Source organism: Mytilus edulis, chromosome 8 (assembly GCF_963676685.1).
Source record: "Mytilus edulis chromosome 8, xbMytEdul2.2, whole genome shotgun sequence".
Taxonomy (NCBI): Eukaryota; Metazoa; Mollusca; class Bivalvia; order Mytilida; family Mytilidae; genus Mytilus; species Mytilus edulis.
Window position 1 is genome coordinate 25,413,334 of NC_092351.1, and position 22,809 is coordinate 25,436,142.

Below are 22,809 nucleotides of genomic sequence, written 5' to 3' on the forward strand. Positions count from 1 at the left end.
ACTTTAGCATATCATGGACTTTTTAAGTTTCTTGCATTCATTATTAATTCAGAATACGTTGACTGTTCTGCAAAGTCTGAACACTTTTAGTAAATATGACCCATGTTGTGTATTTTTTTAAATTTAAATACATGCATAGTTTGGAATTTGGTATGTAATAAAAGATTAGATATCAATCAAACGACGCAAGTTTTCCTCAAATATACATTACGAGATCACCACAAAGAGTTCAGAGATGTACAGACTTAACACATCAAACACTAGCAAGACAGTCTTCACAACTAGATGCGATTCGAAAAAAAGATACTAAAAATCAGCAAAAGAAAACCACGAACGACAATTATACCAACAAAAGACTTCATCTATGGAAAGTCAAAATCCTGCATCAACTGTTTCTTTAAAGCTTATAAACCTCGATTATAGAATGATATTGTATCTTTTACTTTTTCAGAAATTTAAGAGAACAAGTGAAGATTTCAAAATAATGCAAAAGTACCCAGAAGTAGTTAAATATATAGAAAAATGTACAGAACTTTTCTGGCTTATGCGAACGATTGATCCCCCAATGGTACTGAAATGGCCAGAAGGTGGCGAAGTCTTAAACGTTACTTTATATAACCATTACAACAAAAAGGGTGATAAGGTTTCATACGCTGTCTGGCCTGCTGTATTGTTACATGAAGGAGGAGCAGTAATGTATAAAGGGTTTGCCAAACCACAATAGAAAATTTTAGTTTACAGAACTTTGTCCATAAATACTGTACATATTACTTTATTTATTAGATGTTCTTTTTTTTTTATTATTAAACTTGTTGCACATTTCTAACTACAGCTATAATATTGTTAGATTTATCTGAAGCGTTTTTGTAAAACAATAAAAATACATCAAAGCTTTCATGAATATTTCAGATTTCTTGTACCTGTTATCAATTTTCGGAATTTATTCCATTTTACCTTACCTACAATTTAAGTATATAAGATTCTGTCTATACTAGACTTCAATTTGCTTCTTTCGTCGCGTCATACCATCTAGATATTTAGGGATGAAAGTCAAAATTAATAACTGAAATAGTTCCAGGGATATATTTCTGTTGGTGTTTGAATTCGACTACTTGGATAAATCATATTGAATCTACCTATTATATATAAAACGTGTGTGTGAATGGTCTTTTTATTCGAAATAACGAATGCGTATAATATAGGATATAGAGTTAGATAGTCAACACGATATAAAAATTTAAACGTAAAAGTCACTCGAACTCGAACATCTCAAATACAACAAGTTGAAGATTGCCATCACGACAAGCACATGAAATTCCTCTTCAAGAAAACTTAACATTCAACAGAGGAACCTGAAAAGACATTACAAAAATAATTTCATTACAAATACTGCATCTTTATAACTACACGTATAAGACAGATAATTTAAGTTTTTACAAGGACGTTTCGTGGTTGGGTTTATAAATGTATGACTTGGAAGACATATCTGATCTTATACAACTTTTGGGAATTTTGGAACCTCAATGCTCTTCAACTTTGTACTTGTTTGGCTTTTTAACTATTTTGATCTGACTGTCACTGATGAGTCTTTTGTAGACAAAACGCGCGTCTGGCGTATTAAATTATAATCCTTGTACCTTTGATAACTATTTACTATTTTAAAGGCTCACAGTAAATTTTGTAAACTACTTTCATGTTTAAAAAGACACACCAAAAATATTGACATCGATAATTCTGGCGATATAACATTTGAAACTAAAATGGTACCTCGAGTATAGTAACGTTTGAACGAAATGCAGTGTAAAACCTTCATATGTATATACTATGACAAAAGTAAATTTACACTCGACAAAAAACTCATTAAGTATTGCATATTTATAATTAGCCTGACGCAAAGTTGACCTGACTAAAATCGGCAACTCTTGTTATGTCCCTTTGGTCATAAAACTAACAATTCTACGTACTTTTACACCCCTGATGTTCAAAAGCGTAGTTTTTAGCGTTCCTGATACCGCGCTGAAGTACGTACATTATTCATTTTTTATTATTCAAAATTCAATAATGAATAACTAAATAGTTCACTATTCACTTTTCAATGTTAAGTGATGAATAATGAATGATGAAATAGTTTATATAATTTCATTATTCAAGTTGAAGTGATGAATAGCGAAATAAAGATAAAAAAAAAAATGTATGACACTATAGCTATATCTCTTATTTCTAAATTCGTCATTTTGATGTTATCTAACAAATATTCAAATCAATATCAGAAAAAAAAAACACTCTTTAAATCTTTAATCTTATTTACTTATTTAGTTTCGGGGATAAACTAGTGGGGTTTCCTAACTATTTTTAACAGAAATTCCTTGGTTGAATGTATGGACGACCTCAGTACCAGAACATATATATCAAAATTAAAACACTCTACGTTGTCTTCTTTTATTTTCACTGGACCTTTGCTATTCTTCATCCTCTGATTAAAGATATAACAAGTCAACTGTGCAGCAATGACCATAAGAGGGGTAACGGAGGACCTAAATGGCAAAATACGCATGAAAATTAAGAAATAGTCAATTTTAAATAATGAAATAGATATTTTGAATTATGGAATAAACTGCTGTGACCCTTCAGCCCCTAATTACAGATATATCTTATACCTTATTCGAAACCTTATTAAGATTATTTTGCCATTTAGGTCCTCCGTAACCCCTCTCATGGTCATTGCGGCACATAGTGTTTATTCTCAGTTTATTACTCTATCAATAAGCTTTAATTTGGTGTATATGTTTTTCCTTAATTAGGAGCAGACGGCTTTCAGCAGTCCATTCCATTATTCAAAATAAACTATTTCTCAATGTTCACGCGTATTTCGATATAAGTCCTCTAATATGCGTTGCGGAACGTATTGACTATATACATTTTGTTCCTCTGTTAATAAGCTTTCAAATGAGGTATATACCTGTAGGTATATCTGTAATTAGGGGCTGAAGGGTCATAGCAGTCCGTTCCATTATTCAAAATATCCATTTTATTATTCCAAATTGGCTATTTCTTAATTTTCACGCGTATTTTGGTCCTATGTAACCCCTCTAATGGTCATTGTTGCACAATCGACTTGTTATATCTATAGTCAGATGATGAAGAATAGCAAAGTTCCAGTAAAAATAAGAAAGACAACGTAGAGTATTTTAATTATATATATATGTTTTGGTATAAATTACTTGGATGACAAATCTTGCAGTTTTTCTAAAGATGAATTTGTTGTATGAGAACTAATAGTCGCGTTTTAAAATGTTAAAGTTTGAAATGACAGATGAACTATCTACAATACTAGGAATGAGGAACATACATATTTTTCCCTAAAGTATCCCAACTCTCTTCATAAGATTATAATCGTAAAAGATCCCAACTGTAAGAAATACTGATAGCACAGGTTGACAATCTACAATAATTCTGCATGCTATATAAGAAAGAAAAAAATCTTAAACAATTTTAATGTTCGTGCATATTCGCTTAGAGTATAAAATTAACAGCTATATCAAAATATAACTAAATCCTTCGCTTATAGTTTTCTATTTTCTTCTATCATAAGTAAAATTTTGGTTAATTACCAACCACTTTGTCTACTGTTCTGAATTAAAATACAAAGACTGTTTTTGCACTGGCATATATAATTATATAGGTCAATATCTTTACAAAATCCTTTTGTAGTCAATATCATATTGTGGAAAATGACTAGCAAAGATCAATTTTTATGTCACTGAAGACAAAAGGTACTAAAACAAATTCTGATCATGATTCAAAGAATTTTCCTGAGGTGGTTCTGAAGAGCCTCTTGAGATTGATATACAAATATAAAGCTGTCGTCAATGTCACCATTCAATACGCTGTCTGTCTGAAATATAACTGCATAATCAATTGTTAAAGATAATGCTAAGCATATATTCTGTAACTACATGAATACAAGTATGGCTGGTACTAATAAAATAAAACAAGGAATTCAAAAGAGGGGCGAAAGATACCAGATAACCAATAAATAGAAAATAAACTGCCAATGTCATGGCTAAAAAGAAAAAAGACAAACAGACAAACAGACAAATAAAAAGTACACAAGACATAAAACATGTAATATAGAAAACTGAAGACTAAGCAACACGAACCCCACCAAAAACTGGGAGTAGAATTTTGCTAAATTCATAAACACTAATTTAAAGTAGTTAGATCAAATCAGGAATGTCATGGTAGTACATGTAGGTATTGTTTAATCGTAAATTTTCAGAAACAAATGAATATCATTTAAAGTCAGCTTAAGCAGATTTCGCAGTAAGTCTACTCATGATCGCCTCTTATCGTCTGTCTTCGTCGTCTGTTAACTTTTGCAAAAGTCTTGTCTTCGAAATTATTGTGTGAAATTGAAACCATTACATATCATTTTGATAACAGTTATCAAACGTACCAGGATTATAATATAATACGCCAGAAGCGCGTTTCGTCTACATAAGACTCATCAGTGATGCTCAGATCAAAATAGTGATAATATATTGATAAACAAAATTTAAGGGTTTACAATTACACTGTAAAAAAAAACCCAACAAGGAACACGTCAGAATGGTAATTTGATTTTGCGCGTTTATTTGTTATATTATTCTAACCTTATTGTATCAATTTCACGCAAAAAATACCAGATGAATCATAAGTGAAATTCATGTGAAATTCATGCAAAATTCACGCCTCACGGTACCACATGTTAATGAAGGACCTAACTATATGATGAGAACCATGAGAGTGTGTTAAGGATGACATAGGCGGCTATTAAGGGAACTTTTGGACACGAAAATATACCATACATTTTCAAATTTGATGAATAATTCTAAACAGTAACTAATTACTAACAGAATCTTCCTAATCCACATAATTTGATATCTCAGTAAGTTACCTAAAGGGCATACGATACTGTTTTGTTCCCGTATTGAAATTTCGATAAAATTTCCCATACGGACTATATTTTACTCATTAAATCAAATATGTAATACAAATTTACCTTCATGTTCTACTTTTTGAGTAAATTGAGGTTGAAATTTAAGAGATTTCCTCAAAATTCGGATTTGTGGACGTATTTTTCCTTTCTACAGAAATACATAACTTTTTTGGGAAAAGATAAACACAAGCTGTTTTTTGTTAAATTATTTGTAATTTCCTTTTTATATAATTTGTTCTATAAATTTGTACATTTTATATTTACAAATAACTCATATTTATCAAATGTTCATGAATGTAGAAAAATAACGCAATTTAATTTTTCTGCTGTATATTTATCAAATTTAAAAAAAAAATTGCACCATTGACTTATTCATAACAGTTGGTATACATAATCTTCAAACGATATCAAACTAAAAAAGAGAGGGTCCATCAATTCGTTTTCAAGTTAATATTAGTTTGAAATTATAAAAATCAGTCGAAAACTGCATATTTTCGCGATAAGTCACAGTTTGATGTCGCGAAAATAACAATTTACGTCAGCAATGTCATTACCTCCCCTGTAAATGTATCGTATGCCCTTAATGCACTTCTGGCGTATTAAATTTTTTTTAAAACTTGTTGCTTTTTGTTAGCTATTATTTGTGTTAATTTGTCAATTGTGTTCTCCTATTTATTTATATTGTAGTCCTGTAATGTTGTGTTGTCATTTTAATGTTATATTTCACATGGCCATAAAAGAGGGAGGTTTGGTATGCCACAAAACCAGGTCCAACCCACCATTTTTTCCTTGAAAAATGTCCTGTACCAAGTCAGGCATATGGCCATTGTTATATTATAGTTCGTTTCTGTGTGTGTTACATTTTAACGTTGTGTTTCCGTTGTGTCGTTTGTTTACTATAAGACGTGTCACGGTACTTATCTATCCCAAATTCATGTATTTGGTTTTGATGTTATATTTGTTATTCTCATAGGATTTTGTCTAATGCTTAGTCCGTTTCTGTTTGTGTGTGTGTGTGTGTGTTACATTTTAATGTGTCGTTGTTCTCCTCTTATATTTAATGCGTTTCCCTCAGTTTTAGTTTGTTACCCCGATTTAGTTTTTTGTCCATGGATTTATGAGTTTTTAACAGCGGTATACTACTGTTGCCTTTACTTAAACAGTTACTTTATTTCAACATTGAAGATAATCAATACAATAAAAATAAACAAAATTTACCTGTGTGTTTGTACTATGTGCGGTGCAGTTTTACTTCCTGTCATTCACAAAATGGCACAGATTCAATCAAACAAATGTAAAACATGTGAAAAGGATAATGCTTCCTATTTTTGTTATGAATGTCAGTATTACTTATGCGAACCATGCAAATTATTACATGACAAGTTCCTTAAAAAACACACTGTTACAGAATCATACAAAATAGATAAATCAGTGTTTGCTTCGATACTTAAATGTGGACGACACGACCTTGAATTCGCACATTATTGTAAGGATTGTAAATGCTTGACATGTTCAGAATGTACAACTTCGGGTCACAAGAGTCATGAGTTCACTAACGTGTCAGAAGTAGCTGCTAATATTCGGACGGATCTTAATGAAGCCAACTGCAAGGCGAAAGCGAAACTAGAAATTCTGTCGAGACTGATAGAAGAGATTCAAAATGTGAAGATGAAAAAAGTAAAAGCGGAAAATGATCAATTTGTAAAAGAAGCACGTAAAATTGAGAGAGAATTAATACGAATTATTGAAACCGTCACAGAGCAAAATGTCAATCGTGCGTCTGATATCCTTGTCTTGGAACAACAAAACTTAAACTCTGAAATTGCAAATTTAAAGAAACTACAAATGAACTGTAGATCGGTCACTGAGACAATAGAGCAGGTGATGAAAATAAAACATGACATGACATTTTATGTTCAGCATGAGTCGTTAACAAAAGACAAAGTAGAAACTGATAGTATCCCAACGATAAAAGATACAAATAAGATTGAAGATTTCAAAGCAGAAGAGTTTATTGGCCACGTTATTGAAAGCATTCAATCCAAGTACAGTATCAGGTAACTTCTTTAAGAATAGTAAACGTGACTTAGAAGAACGCTAAAATAGAGGCATATAGTTTCACTCTTTTTATTGATATTTCAGATGTGATGTATATATAGAATGAATCATTATTTCTTGGAGTCATGTTTTTTAATTGCGTTTGACCAAAACAAATGCTATTAAATTTGCAAACAGGAACACTAGTCTTACTTGATTAGAAAAATAATGAACGTTTAGAAAAAATTATATGGGTTAAATTTGATTCACTTTATATTTTTTTTTTTTTATTTTCAATTACAAAAAAATACATATTCAAGGTGAAAAGAATTTAAAAACATATGATACTTCAATTCACTAAAAACAAATTGAATAATATTTGTATTCTTGAATGGTTAAGTTTTATACAAATACACACGAACAAGGAGTTTCGTTTTAAAGGAAATTGTTCATTTGATCAAAAATTTCTAACATGTATTACTTTTGAATTAGTGCCTCATGTACTCTGTTTTGACGGTAGCTTTATGTAATGACCTTAACCATGAGCCCTCTCGTTATTACTTCGGGACCCGCGCAATAAAAACAGCCGAGATCACAGAAAAGAATAAACGTGGAATTTAGAACATCTGTTGTTTAATTGATTCTAAAAGAAAAACAATCATTAACAAATCAATTAACTGCTGTTATTAGAAAGTTTTTTTTAACAAATAGAATAGAATGGAAACTATACAAGAAACAACACTGTATGCTGCATGTTTATCATCTCAATTATTGTTCAGATGCTTCTTCCATGAATCTATTTTCATTGTGTATCAAGTTCAAGTTCGGTAAACTTCGTCAATAAAACAGGAATGTAAATAAGCAAGCAAAGTTTTTACTGAATGAAATATGAAATATTATTTTAGCAAATAGCAACAACCGTGCACAGAAGCCTCCGTTTAATTCATCTCATTGTGTTTCGTGTTAACATTAACGATAACATATTTGCTGCATCAGGTGAGGCGCTTTTCGACAGAGCGAAGAGCATTTTCCAACCTTAAAATACAGTAAAGCCAAACACGGGCGATAATTTAATTGACATTTTTGTTTTGAAGAATCTCGTTTTATATGATTTAATAATTTATTATTTCATTTGACTTGAAATGTATTACGATTTAGATAATTGTCCTACGACCTTTAGAAAACACCTCAATTATCGTAAAACATATCGTTCAAATGATTTTTGGTCATAAAATCTAAGATCGCATGAGTTTACACCTTTTGTTGGATTTGAATGGCTTAATTTTTATGATTTATCGGTAATGCTTCTTGAACTGTTGTCTGTTAATCCTTCTTTAAATGTTAGTTCTTAAGGGGACTCTCGGGAATAAATCATGCCTTTTTTTTTAAATATAGGATTTCGCTATATTTTTCTATAAATGAACTTTATCATATACTTAAAAGAAAAATAAAATAAAAAAAATGGGGTCATCGTTTATTTAAGCCCACAATTTTTGTACAAGTACTTTTTTTCTGTTGAACTAATAAAAATGAAATTGAGGTAATATCGAAATAAAAAGAAATCTAAATTACAGAAATCGCTTTAATTTTACAATAGTTTAGTTTGAGTACAGCTTATTTGATTATAATGATAAAAAATATAGGTCACCGATGAATTAAAAAATATTTTTCAATTTTAATGCAAAAAAGTGGCATTTTGCGCCAAAGGGAGATCATCTGGAGATTTTTCAATGACATATATATTTCAAAAGTCATCTGGGGCCAAAACTAATTGATTGTTTTGGTTGATGTTTATACCATATGAAAGAGTAACAACTAATAAAGTAAAAAATAAAATTTCTAATGAAAAAAAGTGTGTTTTAATTTTTGCTGAAATTTTTGTACCCTCGATCCTCCTTAAATCAAGTAACGTGTATTTAGATAAAGGGGGAACGATACTAACATTTTAATTAATAAGCGAGAAAGAAAAACAGATCAAGATGAAATATATAAACTCGAAAGTGTTGTTTAAGCTAAACAATACGATTTTAAATTAAACCCGTTGACTGTGAACAAGGGAGAAGTACTACATAGCATCCGCAAACAATAAAGTAGTGAGCTTCACCCCCCTTGAAGCTGATATTAATTAATTGCAAATACATTTTTTCATCAGGATATAGTTTTGCTCATAAAATTTGATAACAATCATTCATTATATAGTCACTTTAATCAGTTCTTCTCATATCTTGAATCATTTTCATAACTGCATAAAATCATTAGTCAATGTAGAATACAGTATATATCTACCTTTTAAATGGTGACAGGGTGTAATATATCGTATTGTCATTCGTGTCTCATACAATCTTTACTTTATTTTTTCTTCACATCATACTGCAAGAAAACTTGGAGGTAAATACAATAGCAGCTAAATATAGGCCGTTACTTACATTGCCACTGGTAATAAAGATCTTTAAGTCTGAATATATAATGATGTGCAATTAAATAACGATGCTAAATTTTGTTCAGTTTGCGATTTGCATGAAAAAATTGATAAAAGTTTCAAAAACATCTTGATATGTAAAGAAAAATATATTTCATTTCGTTTAAAATTGGGGTTTTCTCGTTAGCTATTAGCAGGACGTTAATATAGATGGGAGCTAGTATAACTAGTTCTGCAACATAATTTGCTATAAGTAAGCATTGGTGAATTTTGTCGGTTTCTACATGTGTAGCTCTGTTATACTATATAAAGTTTGCCATTTTAATTATTAGTATCGAAGATGCTTGCATTTACGTCGGATCGAAGAAAGTCACACTTTACTTAACGTTTATATGTCCGATACTGGTTTAAACCTGATGATTTTAGATAGTCCAAAAGTAAGGAGATCATATCTTGTACTGAATTGTCTACTGATGGTGCTTTGTTGTTGTTTTCAACATTTTTAACGAACCCTATATAACAGTAGAATGTTAACTTTATCAAACATTTTGAAATACATTTAGTAAAACCAGTTACGTAAACCGATGTTTCGACTCCAGATTTCATATAAAACGAAGAGTAACATCGCAACCAAATCCATTTTCAATACAGATAGGTCCGACAAAATTTTAAAGATAGAGAAACCAAAAATAACAGACGTTGGGTGTATAGGCAAAGGGAAAAGAAGCGCTGAGAAAGATGATAAAATGTTTGCAATCGGCGATAAACATGGATGGGATGAATATATTGATAGTCCTATAAGGTAGCATTAAATAGTTAGGAAAAAATATTAAAATTTTAACCATACACTGTTCATTGCTTTCTTGCAATATTAAGCGTACTGTTCGTCATATATGTGCATATGCATGTAATCAGAATCTTCCATAGATTTGATATCCAGTATATAAAATTGTAAAATATAATTTCGTTTGAGTGTATCCATGGCAACAATCTGCATTTATTTGTTATAAAATATTGCAAAAATTGGAGAAAAGATGTCACATATTTCCCCAAAATTTGGCCCAAAGTAGAATTTCAATCGCTAAAAGAAATATCTTTTCTGAAACTGTTTACATATATCTCTCAATAAATTTAAAGAAAATCATATTTCTTTCATCTCCTTTTTTTTGTATAATTGCGTCAAAAACTTCGTGTAGAAAAATAGTGTTTGTAAACATTACATTGATTTCTGGACCAATGGCCTGTATAGCTTTGAAAATATGGAGAGTCAAACAGAAAATAGGCCATAAAACATGTAGAAAATAATCTTGGTGTTCCTCTATTGCCAGTGCATCTAAATAAAAAAAAAAGTTCGAGCCCGAATAACCGGTAAAGTACCAAATCTACAGATAGTTTGTTTCGTGGGATTCAGTCACTGAACAGATCAAGAAAATGCTTCTATTGCATCCAGCAAGTATCTTTCGCCCTGTTCATTCAAGGGAAGTCAGTACGCAGCAGTCACGAAGCCCCAAAGGAAATAAAAATACTAAAGTAAAAGACAGTTGTTAGAAGAATGAAGTTAAGTATAATTTTTACTTGATAAACAATTACGGAATCAAGTTTTGAGATCCAATAACTATGTATTTATCATAAGGGGAATTGAAAAAAATAATGTCTTCTAGTGAAAACTATTGTACAAAGCAAATGAAGAAAATTACTTAAAACTTTTATTACAATTTTTTGATCTGTTATTGGGTGCATTAGCTTGTGATTTATTTACTGACAATAAAAATAAAATAAGAAAAATTAGAAAACATCTAGGTTTGCATCCGCTGTTGATGCATTTGCATATATGATTGGTCAATGTTTAATAACTCGATAATTCTCCTTTTTATTTGATTAAAATAGTTTGTTCTTAATCATATTCAAATGTGTAAAGGAAAATGTACAGTTGTGGTATTAAGTGGAAATCTCCTGCGATTATGAATCGTTTAACATATGAATATAAAATCTATATAAAAGAGAACAGTATATTGTTATAAGCAACATTAGAACAGTAATGTTTTAATGTAGGTAGTTGATTTTTCTTCATAGTAATTAAATATTTTTTTATTAAGATACACTTATATGTAAATGTCACAAAGTTTTAAATATTTATCAGCTAACAATTTATTCGATCTACTACAATCTATAATAAAATGATGGACTATGTATGGACTTTTGTGAGCTATGTTGCATATTGTGATGACAATGTAGATATCAGATATGTATTCATATTTACAAGATCTGATTAGGATACATGTCTATATGAAGTTTGTTTTTCTATTTACAGAATCAATGGAAACAGTTTACGAAATAATCCAATCATTCAAGATTGTCAAAATTACTATCAACCGTAGAAGCGTCTTGTTCAACATATACTATCAAGAAATATACGTATACATGTAGAAATTCTATTTTGGTAAATTTAGAATGTTGTTTTCCGAGTGGGAAATTGTATTGTCTACGGCAACTTCAAGTACAGCACGTTTTATATCAGGTTTCTGATACAGCAAGGTGTTAGCATGTTTGTTTTAGAATCTTTTATGCCATCAAACGGGATCATTTCATTAATTATATATATATATACATAATCATTGTTTCCTAGTTGTGGCCTACTATTTAATAAGACGGTCATATAATTAAGAATAATTTCATCAACAGAAAGAGCCTTCCACTACTGATATTTTAAAGTTAATTGTTTCCAGATAGGGATCTGGACATGAGTTGTATAACTAAAGAGTATGTTCACTATTTCGTCTATGATTTTCCAGTTTCTTGCGCTATAAAGTGAGTTAGCTAATATAAAAATTAATAACAGCATTTTTAATAATACATATTGTGAAATTGCTATTGATATGAGTAAACCAAACGTGTTTAAAAGAGGAAACAAGGTTGAATCGCCTGAGATGCAATGTGTTTTGTTGAGTGGTTAATGATTATTCAAAATCTTTAAGGTTTAGAATTTGATTCAGAAAATTTAAGTTTTCGTTCTTTTTATTCTTTTTATGATCACGAGGTGTAAACAAGATAAATCAAAAACTTATACACCCTTTTCGTACACTAGAGCTCGTAAAATATTACTCAAGACATTACAAAATATTGATGCAAACAAAATACGATGTTGAGATCAAAATGTATGTAACCAAAATTACGTTAACTGCATGTAGTTCCAAGTTAACATCCTACTGCAAACTGGAGATTCATAATGCAGCTGGTACAAAAACATATGATATGGCGTCTTTTTCATATTGAAATTGTAGTCAGAATAGATTTAAATATAAAAAGTTTTTAAAAGGCTCGTAGGAAAAATTATATAAAAATATTCTAAGGGTAAAAAAATTACAGTTAATAGTTCCTAACTTCTAGAATGACAAACAAGCAAGAGATTCAAATCAAAGGTAAATATATGAACACTGATCCAAACCACAGAGTAAGATTTATAAATAGTTGATCAAAGCTTAATAGGGCTGGTACATGTGATGTTTTAAATTGCCTTTTATTAAACTGACTGTATAAGCAGCTCTGTTACTTTGGAATGACAAATCAGAAAAAGGAGCTTCAACTGTAACCTTTTTTAATCAAAACAATGGTGTAAAGTTTTGAGATAATAATCCAAGATTATTGGAGTTTAATATACGTGAACAATTGCATTAAGTCTGACGGTAACGGCCATGTAGTAATTTTTTGGGTCTAGAACGTCCATTCCCTTTTCTAAACAGAGGTGGGTCCGATTACTTTCAATGTAATTGATTAAATTACAATTACTTTCTCATTTGTACGATTAAATTAAATTAATTATTACATCATTTTTGAAAGTGTCTGATCAAATTAATGATTACATTGGCAAAGTTATCATGATTAAATCTGATTACAATGAGCTAAAAAAACAGAAAACATTTTGAATGATGTGAATAAATTAACGTGTAATATAACTAGTTCTTTTTAGAAAGGATTTTGTTTTATATATTTTAAAATGATAACTTCATCTATTTAATAAACCACAAAAGTTCAATACAGACATACATGAACATTGTGTCACCCATAACACTTTATCATCATTGACCTCTGAATTATTTTGACTTCAATTGAATATGGCTTTATAAAGAGTTTGCTGTTTGTCTTCTGACCTCTTCAAGACTTTATATGTAATTCAAGTTGCAGTTTTTCGAAGTTAAAATATGGATGAAATTAGGTTACCAGATAAAAATTAATTAAAAATTTAAAAGAATTGTTTAAACAAATTGTAAACAAAATACAAGTACAAAAGTCAATGCAGTTTACATGTCCAGTCCAAGTACATACAAAAATTTGCTTATTTTAAACAAGATATTTGTCCAACTTTAAATTTAGTTTGTGCTAATCAGATAAATTTTCACATGTCTGATTAATATTTTATAATATATATTGTCCTACAGCTATACTCAATTGAAAATAGCAATAAAAACAAACCTTAATTGGTTTCCTATCTGTCAATTCAAAGTTGACAATAATCCCAATATTAACAAAAGATTATAATTCAGGATTAAAGAAAAGTATAATATTGCTTACATATAACAGGTTTTTTTTTATCAAATATATATATATATATATGTACATCTTTAAATTGTGAATATATGTACACTACCTTTTACTAAAGCCGTCTTATGCTAATGATGACTTTTTGGTATTGTAACAGTTTATTTTTTACTGAAGTATACAAATCAATTAACATGCTTGATAAAGTAAACCAAACTATCTTAACTTGTTAAATATTTATTTAATAAAATAACAAAAAGGTTCATTTAATGACCATAAACACAGTTCAAGATTATATTTATTGTAATCCGAATGTAATGAGAATGTAATCAGGATTACATGGCATTTTGAAAAGTAATTGATTAAATCAAACTACATATAATCAAATTTTTGGCTTATTTAAAATGATTACAATGATTACTTAAAAATTGTAATCAATTACAGCTGATTAATGATTACAATTACAATTACCCCAAGTCTGTTTCTAAAAAGATAATTCATCAAAAGATACAGATCTTTGTTGATTAATATTCTGTATCAAATTCTCAAATAGTGCACGGTGGTCTTGAGTTATTTTACTTTTTATTTGGGTTTGTTAATTGTTAAACTTTACTAGTTAATCCATTTTTTTGTTATATACTTTTGGTGTGGCTCAGTACTTATGCATCCCGCCAACGGTTGTTGTGTTATGATAATTTTTGTATTCTTGTCTTTCATTTTTCTTAAGTTCCTTGTCGATATTTGTTTTTCTTTGTTGAATTATGTTTTTGTGTTTTAGTGATTAACAGTACAGCACAATGTTGACGGCTGTTTGTATTGTTCACTCATGAATTGTTGTCAATAAAATGAAATTTTATGCAACTGTAATACAAGTGAGAGGTTTAGTTATCTATAAGATCAGGTTTGATCATCCGTTTTTAACATGAGGAAAGGCTTGTACCACATCAATTAAATTTTTCTTTCAGTTCGGTATTTGTGGTACATGTATTTTACTTTTTTTTTATACAATATCCTAATATTTTGTGAAAATGTCCTCAAGTTGTAAAAGAAAGGAAATATATGCTGGATACTGAATCTCCATATGTATAATTATATTGAAAATTGAAAACAATTGAAAAATTGAAAGAAGAACTCCTCTTACTTGTGAATATCAGAAATAGTTAGACGCCTATGACATTCATTGAGATCTTAGCTAAAGGTTTATTTAGTGGGATGTAATTGAAAAAGGCAGAATCAGACGACTATTTGTTTTAAATTGCTCCTGATCAGTTTACCCTAAAAAACGGTAAGAATCGAGGGAAATTACGATTAAAATTGTTTCAATTAGGGCTTCGATCAACAACAAACATAATAAATCGGATATTATTTTCTTTGAAAATCCAACGTATTTACCTTTGGACTCCTTATATATATATATATAAAATGTAGTATATGCACATGAAACGACTGAAAGGTTTTGCGGCGAATATTTCGATTAATCATGCTGCTTTAAAAACCATACAGAAAAAGGATTCAATCACTGTTCTTATATTTGAGTTGAAAAGCTCATTCGGCCTCTCAATTAGAAACTGTGAAAAGCAAGAATGCCCAATGTCGATTTGACACGCATCTTAATGTAAAGAGCATTGTGATAAAACTTGAAAAGAATCGGTGAACAACCAAAAACATCATCAATATAGCGGAAAGTAGAGTTAAAGGATATTGCTAACTTCTTATCTTTCTTACTAAGAAGTTCCTGTATGACGTCAGCCTCATAATAATAAAGAAACAAGTCGGCAAGAAGAGGGGCACAATTCATTCCCATTGGAATGCCGACAGTCTGTTGAAAAACACTTCCCCCAAACGTAAAAAATATGTTGTCAATCAAGAAATCAAGCATCTTTATAATGTCCGTTTCAGAGAATTTTTGTTTGAATCAGAGTGATCCTTTACAAAGTAGGATGTATCCCTCTCTAAGACAAGATACTTGTATCTACGTTGGCCATTCTTTTTTATGAAACAAAGCAATACCAACTCTTTCAATTGTCTTTTAGTTTGGAATGTGGAATACTTGTGTGAAGTGTTTATAAGCTTTCGTGTTTAAGTCGCCCTTATCTTCATTTTAATCAAGACAATGAATGTGTTCTTGTTTGTTTTGAGGAATATCTGGGCTAACCTCTGGTTTTTGTTAAATAATTATAATTGTTTTGGTGGTAAAATCCTGCTGCTTGGTACATGTACAATTTCTAACAATACCCAAAGAAAGTACGGGCTTTCCTATTTACATGGCAAGTGAATTCTTCTACATCAGTGGAATGTTTAACGACCTTAATTACCCATGAGGTTCTCGTACGGTCGGTTCTTTATGTAAGAAAGTAAACCATCAATAATCGAACTGTCAACACAATTCAAAACATACGAGAAAGACAAACGTTATCGAACTAAATGTTCAAACTGATTAGTCGAAAACAAACTAATAAAATAGGTCCGCTTTGGCGTACAAAGGATATAAATATTACTATAAAAATCTCGATATAAATATATTTACACATATATGTACATGTACTAGTAATATATAACTTATGTTAAAATGATAATATAAAGCATGCAATGATGTTTTACAAAACAATCATTAATATTAACTTCAATCGTAGTTTTGAAAACCGTTTTATACCCCAGTCCCACTAGGCCATGATCGCACTACGATCTGTGAAAAAAATGCAAATGTTGATGATCGTAGTACGATCGTGTAGATCGCTTTAAGGTCGTATCACGGTCGTTGTGTGGTCTTCAAGATCGTGATGAGCGTGGCCAACTTTGAACATGTTCAAAACAATCGTGGTGCGGTCGTGGCGAAATCAGATCGTAGTAGAAGCGTAGTGAGAGCGCACTAAGGTCGTAGTAAGATCGCAAAGGTCGCTGTACCATCGTAGCGAGAGCGTAGCGGAAGCGTGATTCTATTCGGAGAGACTGCACTACGATCTCACAGCGACGTTATTACGACCTCACTTCGACCATCACGTTCTCAACGCGACCCAACGCTTCCACTACGACTAATAATACCAAGTTTACACCACGCTGTTCAAGACCATAGTACGATTCTAGCACGCCCTTGCCGTCCTCATCACATTCTTCTTACGATCTGACTACGTTCATACTACGACCATCATTCTCATTGTCATTTCCACATAAAATATATTATATATATTCAGGTTTTGTTTGTCTGTGTGTAGTTCTTGTCCATTTTCTTTAACGGCTCAACCATGCTTCTCGTTTATGTAGATTATACCGTGGGTTTTCCCGTTTGAATGGTTTTACACTTGTAATTTGTGGGACCCTGTGTAGCTTGCTGTTCGGTGTGAGCCAAGGCTCCGTGTTGAAGGCCGTCCCTTTGCCTAAAATGGTTTACTTTTATAAATTGTTACTTGGATGGAGAGTTGTCTCATTGGCGCTCATACCACATCTTCCTCTATCTATTGACACATCTGCCTGTGTCATCTCTGCTATCGTTCACTTAAATATCGTAATTTGAGCTTAAAATTCCAGCAAATGGTTGTAATCTAGGTTAGATTGGTTGGTCCGAAATCTCTTCTTGATCAGGATTCGTTACTATCAGGGCTCCCCGCTCTGCCTCTACATCAACCCCTACCACCACGCCCACGTAATCTAGAAGGTTTGGTGGCATGACTGTATTGTTTCCGAGAAATCTATGTATTAATCAGAAATAGAAGGAATGGAATTGTATTGATATGGAACACGATGTTGACGTTATTACTGATAACGTAGTAAGATCGCGGTATGAACGTAGCATAATCGTGGAAAGATAGTACTATAATCGCAGTAAAAGCGTGGTAAGATCATGTTGAAATCGGATAACTCGAGGTATGGTCGTAGTGAGAACGTGATGAGCGTAGAAAGATCTTGATAAGCGCAGTGAGGTCGCAGAATAAGCGCGGTGAGAACGTGGTATAATCATAGCGGGATCGTTGTAGAAGCGTAATGAGGTCGTAGTAGCATCGTGAAAGCAATGAAAATTGTCATTTTCATGCTGCTTATACTGCGACCTCACCACGATCTGAATTTATTTTAGATCGCGATGAGCGTAGTGCGATCGTGGTCTAGTGGGACTGGGGACTTATATTAGCTAGACCTACCTATTTTGTAGATATTATCATTCGATTGTTCTTTACGTAGATATTAATAACACATGCTTTAAGACTTCAACATGACTCTTGGAAATCTTGGTTTATATGTTATACACAGATTGAATATATATTAGTTTGTGGATTTCCTTTTAGCATCTAAGTTATATTTTAAAATACACAAAGTTGAGCATGGGAGTACATAGGTTTATGGTTCACCGTAGGACTACCTTACAAATAAATACTCCAAAAAATTACAAAGTTCAACTTTCTCTCCAAAAAGCAATTAAAGATAGAAATTAAAACACCTGACCACATCTTTAATATATGTACAAACAGCCAGCAATGGGAAAACTTTCTAGCATTCAAACTGTAGGGGAAGTTGTCTGGAAATGCTAAGCAGCTCTTATGCAAGTATATACTCGAAAGTTTAACCATCTCCCAAAAGAGCAAGTATTAAAAAATCAAAACCCTGACCACATGCACATCTTCAATATATGTACAAAAAGCTAGCAAACTTTCTAGCATTCAAACTGTAGGAGGAGTTATGCAGAATAACTATATACTCATAAATGAACGGAAGGATGGAAGGACAGACGGACGAACGGACTTTGGTAAAACAATATGCTCCCAACTTTTGATGAACCAGCGCTTTCTCAATAATAAAAACGCGGTGTCTACTTTTACGACAAATAATATAAAACTTATAGAAAACTCTATCAGCTGTAAATAAAAATATGGATTCAAGCTTAAAATATATCTTTATAATTAAACTTTGCGTATTTTTCTATTCATATATGTATGGTAGGTAGTTAAACTTTGCTTCAGGGTATTGTTACAGTTAGTTTATTTTAGCTAAAGGGTCCTTTTGACAGAATTTTGTCATTATGTCATTTTCTCCGTTATATAGAATCCTTGCAGAAATTCAGCTGATTATTACGACGTGTTTAATATTTAATCTACTTTTAACCTCAATACGTTTCCCCATCTTTTCAAATATAATTTGAGGTATGCGTCTAAACATGAGGTAGTGGAAGCCGTGTCTTGCTTTTTTTATTTCTTGTTCTTGTGGATACATATTGGAATCCAATCAGAAAAGTTTGGATTGTTAATTCTAAAGAACATCATCACTTTATCTGAATGTGAATTTAAATGATCTGGCTTCTTTGATCCGCATGTTTTTGACAAGAGTATGAAGGAACCCCGACTCATAAGAACATAAGAAGAGTTCCACAAGGAGAGGCACACCGTTTGTTCCCATATAGAAATGCCGCAATTTGTTGAAAAATTCTATCTCCAAATACAACAAATATAGTGTCAATAAGAAATTCCAGAATACTCATCACTTGTTCCTTAGGTAGCCCGTAGTATCCCTTTGTTTAATACTACTAAAACAAAATATGCCGTACGGTATCCCAATGTAATAAACTTACAGCGTATGCTGCAATTTTTATGTTGAAAAGCATTGTGGATTACTTCTTTCACATGCCGGGTGAATGGTGATAAACAGGGTTCAAAAATCAAACGTTTTGATAGAATTAATTTTATAGATATATCGAGATTTAAAATTATTCTGAAACTCTTGATAGAATTTTTCGAATAGACATCTGATTTTATACCACTACCCGAGTAAACAGCTTCACAGTACTTCTGAAGATTCTCTTTTACTGCGGATAGAATTTTTGTTAAACTGATGAAACGAATGAACTCTATTCGTTTTATCTAAACTTTGTTTTGAACGACCGAACATATTTTTTTTATATATATTGTTCTCTTGAGTGCGGTAAATAAAAGTAGTTTCAAAACAAAATAAACCAGGTGAGATCGTTTATTTGTTTGGTGATGTTTCAGAGCATTTTGTAAAATGATTTTTCCATATTTTTAAAAGATAACATTTTTGTTTTTTAGGTTAAGTTGGTTTGCTAGCAAACAACTTACAGAAGGAAATCCAAATTTCACGGATTTGAGTCATAAAAACAGACCAACAAAGATTGCAGAAAACTACCATGCCGTTTATGATGACGAATGGACAAATGCATTAAAGGTTTTGTCTTCACCGAGGAAGGGAAACATGAAAGAAGATGAAGCAATCCACAAATTAATGAATCTTGTGAAGGTATGAACCAATAATATTTTACATTACCTGAAGGTTGTATCAAATTAATAAATTGGTCATACCCTATTTGGAACTAAAATGGTCGCTATCGCAATGTAGAAGATCAACGACTACTACTCATGGTACTATGATGTATTCGATACGCAGAATATTGAATTATGTTTTACAAAACTGTTCATATTTTTTGTATGATTTTTGCATGAATTACGTTGAATGACTGTCTGGTATCGTTGCTATTTACACCACTTGGTCTATGACACTGCTGGTGGTGTTTCGTCCCCTAGTGTATCACCAACCCTGTAGTCAGCACTCCGGTGTTGGCAGGATTATCAATTATATGATCGTGTTTATAAATTCACTGTTTGCAAAAGTATGAATTATTCGAAATAGCGGTACAGATTACCTTAGTCGTATTTGGCACAACTTATTGGAATATCGGGTCCGCAATGCTCTTCAAATTTGTACTTGATTGGCTTTCTACGTATTTTGATCTGAGCGTCACTGATGAGGCTTATGTAGACGAAACGCGCGAGTAGCGTATCAAATTATAAGCCTAGTACCTTTGATGAATATTCCTGATAACTACTTTGATTGTTTTGCTCCTAACTTCACCTGATATAGAATAAAAGATATAAAGAAGGACCCAATGATGAAAGAAAAAATATATATCGAATACGCCAATTTTAGACTTTGGGCTTCAAATTGTAGTGTTTTTTTTTAGAAGGGAGAGATGCATTATCTTTAATTTTGTCAATGTTTACAAGTGGTTCAATTCTTAATTTTACGGCTTCAATGAAAAGATTTTAACACATTTAAACACAATAATGTGACTGAATACTTGGATTGAAGTGGTATTTAACACCACTTTCAGCAATATTATGCTATTTAGAGGTAATCTGTTTGTATTGGTAGAGGAAGCCGGAATGCTATGAGAGAATCAACGATCTACAATAGGAAAATGACAATCTTAGTCAATTAAGTAGTGGATTAAAAAAAAAATAGTCATTGTTAAGTTTCAATGATCATATTATAATTTGCTTCGAAATGCTGTAATAAGTTTTCCAATACGACACTTTGTGATATTTACGTGTTCATAATTTTTTACCGGCTAGGAAGTTGTCCATGCGAGTTCAATGCAAATCAAAAGCAATTGAAAGAAAAGGATTGCATGGCACCGGTTGCTTCGATATTGTAAGCGTGTTCTGTCATGCATACATCACTTGCCACGCAAATCCAAACTCAGTCAAAATTTACAATCGAGAATAGGACAAAAACGGTAATAATACAAAAGAGGGAAGAAATATACAAGCGGGACAGTCAATCTCATAAATCGAAAATTAACTGACAACGCCATGGCTAAAAATGAAAAATTAAAGACAAACAGACAAAAAATAGTACTCATGACACAACATAGAAAACAAACTAAAGAACAAACAACACGAACCCCACCAAAAACTAGGGGTGATCTTAGGTGCCCTGGAAGGGTACGCAGATCCTGCTCCACATATGTCACCCGTCGTGTTGCTCATGTTATAACAAATCCGGTAAATAGTCTAATTTGGTAGGTCACATTCATGAAAGGGAAGGGGATTGTAGTTACGACGTAAGGAATATATCCGATATCATTTGTGAAACGGTTATTCCATAACGGTCAACCAACTCGTGATGGCGTCCGTAAACTTTTCAAAGGGCTGATTTCAACTTCATTATTTGGAACTCTTGGTTTAATAGCTTCCTTGTGAGCAGCAACCCTCTATCATGAAAATCATGATAGGAAATGCAAGCACGGGAATATCGTATCAATTCGGAGATATATACCCCGTATGCAGGTGCTCCTGGAATGTTGCTACTTAGAAATGGAAAGTTCACATTTGGAAAGCTAAAATCACCTCTTTTGTCATAATGTTTTGTTTTCAACCGACCCTCATTGTCAATTTCTAGATGTAACTCAAGATATGAGGCCGACTTAACTGATCTATTGTATCCTTTATTTCCAGTTCGATGGGATAGATGCGTTTAACATATTCAATTTTTTTTAAATTATTTAGTGAAAGAACATCATCTATATAGCGAGAAGTAGAGTTAAAGGATACTGCTAACTTCTTATCTTTCTTCATAAAAAGTTCCTGTATGAAGTCAGCCTCGTCGTTTGTATTGAGGTTAATATCTGATCTATGACCGCCCATACGTTTGATTAACCTTCTTTTCGTTTCATCGACGTATACCAATCCGCAAAGGTTACACTCTAATCCGTAGACGACATTTATCGATTTACAATTCAGATCATCGTAACTTCTGGTAAAATATGACTTCTTAGTTAAATTGCTAGTGATTCAGCATCTGTTATTAAAATTTCACACGTTTTGCATCCTTTGGTCTCACATTTCGAAATGCGACAGTGTTGTTCAGAGTCATCACAATCCAAAATGTCTCTAAGGAGAACTGAATCACAAGACTTTTCTGGTATCTACCGATCTAAAATCGCGAACAAAAAATTGATATTAAGTTGAGACATAGACACATCGTTTCAACCAATTCGTGCTGGCAACCGTAACACCCACGTGGTATCCTCACAACTCTATTTCGAGTATTTTCGGGAAGA

At 31.8% G+C, this 22,809-nt stretch overlaps 2 protein-coding genes across 3 annotated transcripts in view; both read left to right on the plus strand.

Annotated features, from left to right (window-relative positions):
• LOC139485222 (uncharacterized) overlaps positions 1-854 on the plus strand; it is a 28,547-nt gene extending 27,693 nt beyond the window's left edge. For both annotated transcript variants that reach the window (XM_071269508.1, XM_071269509.1), the window contains exon 7: positions 452-854. In XM_071269508.1, the coding sequence (XP_071125609.1) occupies positions 452-724 (273 nt within the window). In that variant the 3' untranslated portion in view covers positions 725-854. The remainder of the gene's footprint in view (positions 1-451) is intronic.
• A 5,393-nt stretch (positions 855-6,247) lies between these two features.
• LOC139484014 (E3 ubiquitin-protein ligase TRIM71-like) lies at positions 6,248-20,213 on the plus strand. Its single transcript, XM_071267736.1, has 2 exons — positions 6,248-7,035; positions 20,000-20,213. Exons 1-2 carry the CDS (start codon positions 6,248-6,250, stop codon positions 20,211-20,213), a joined length of 1,002 nt encoding a protein of 333 aa, XP_071123837.1.
• The last annotated feature ends 2,596 nt before the right edge of the window (positions 20,214-22,809 follow it).

Excerpts from the sequence above, each read along its gene's own strand:
- LOC139484014 (XM_071267736.1), top strand. The coding sequence starts at position 6,248 with ATGGCACAGATTCAATCAAACAAATGTAAAACATGTGAAAAGGATAAT. Across the intron at positions 7,036-19,999 it reads CAATCCAAGTACAGTATCAG|GTTAAGTTGGTTTGCTAGCA; the intron begins GTAACTTCTTTA and ends TTTGTTTTTTAG.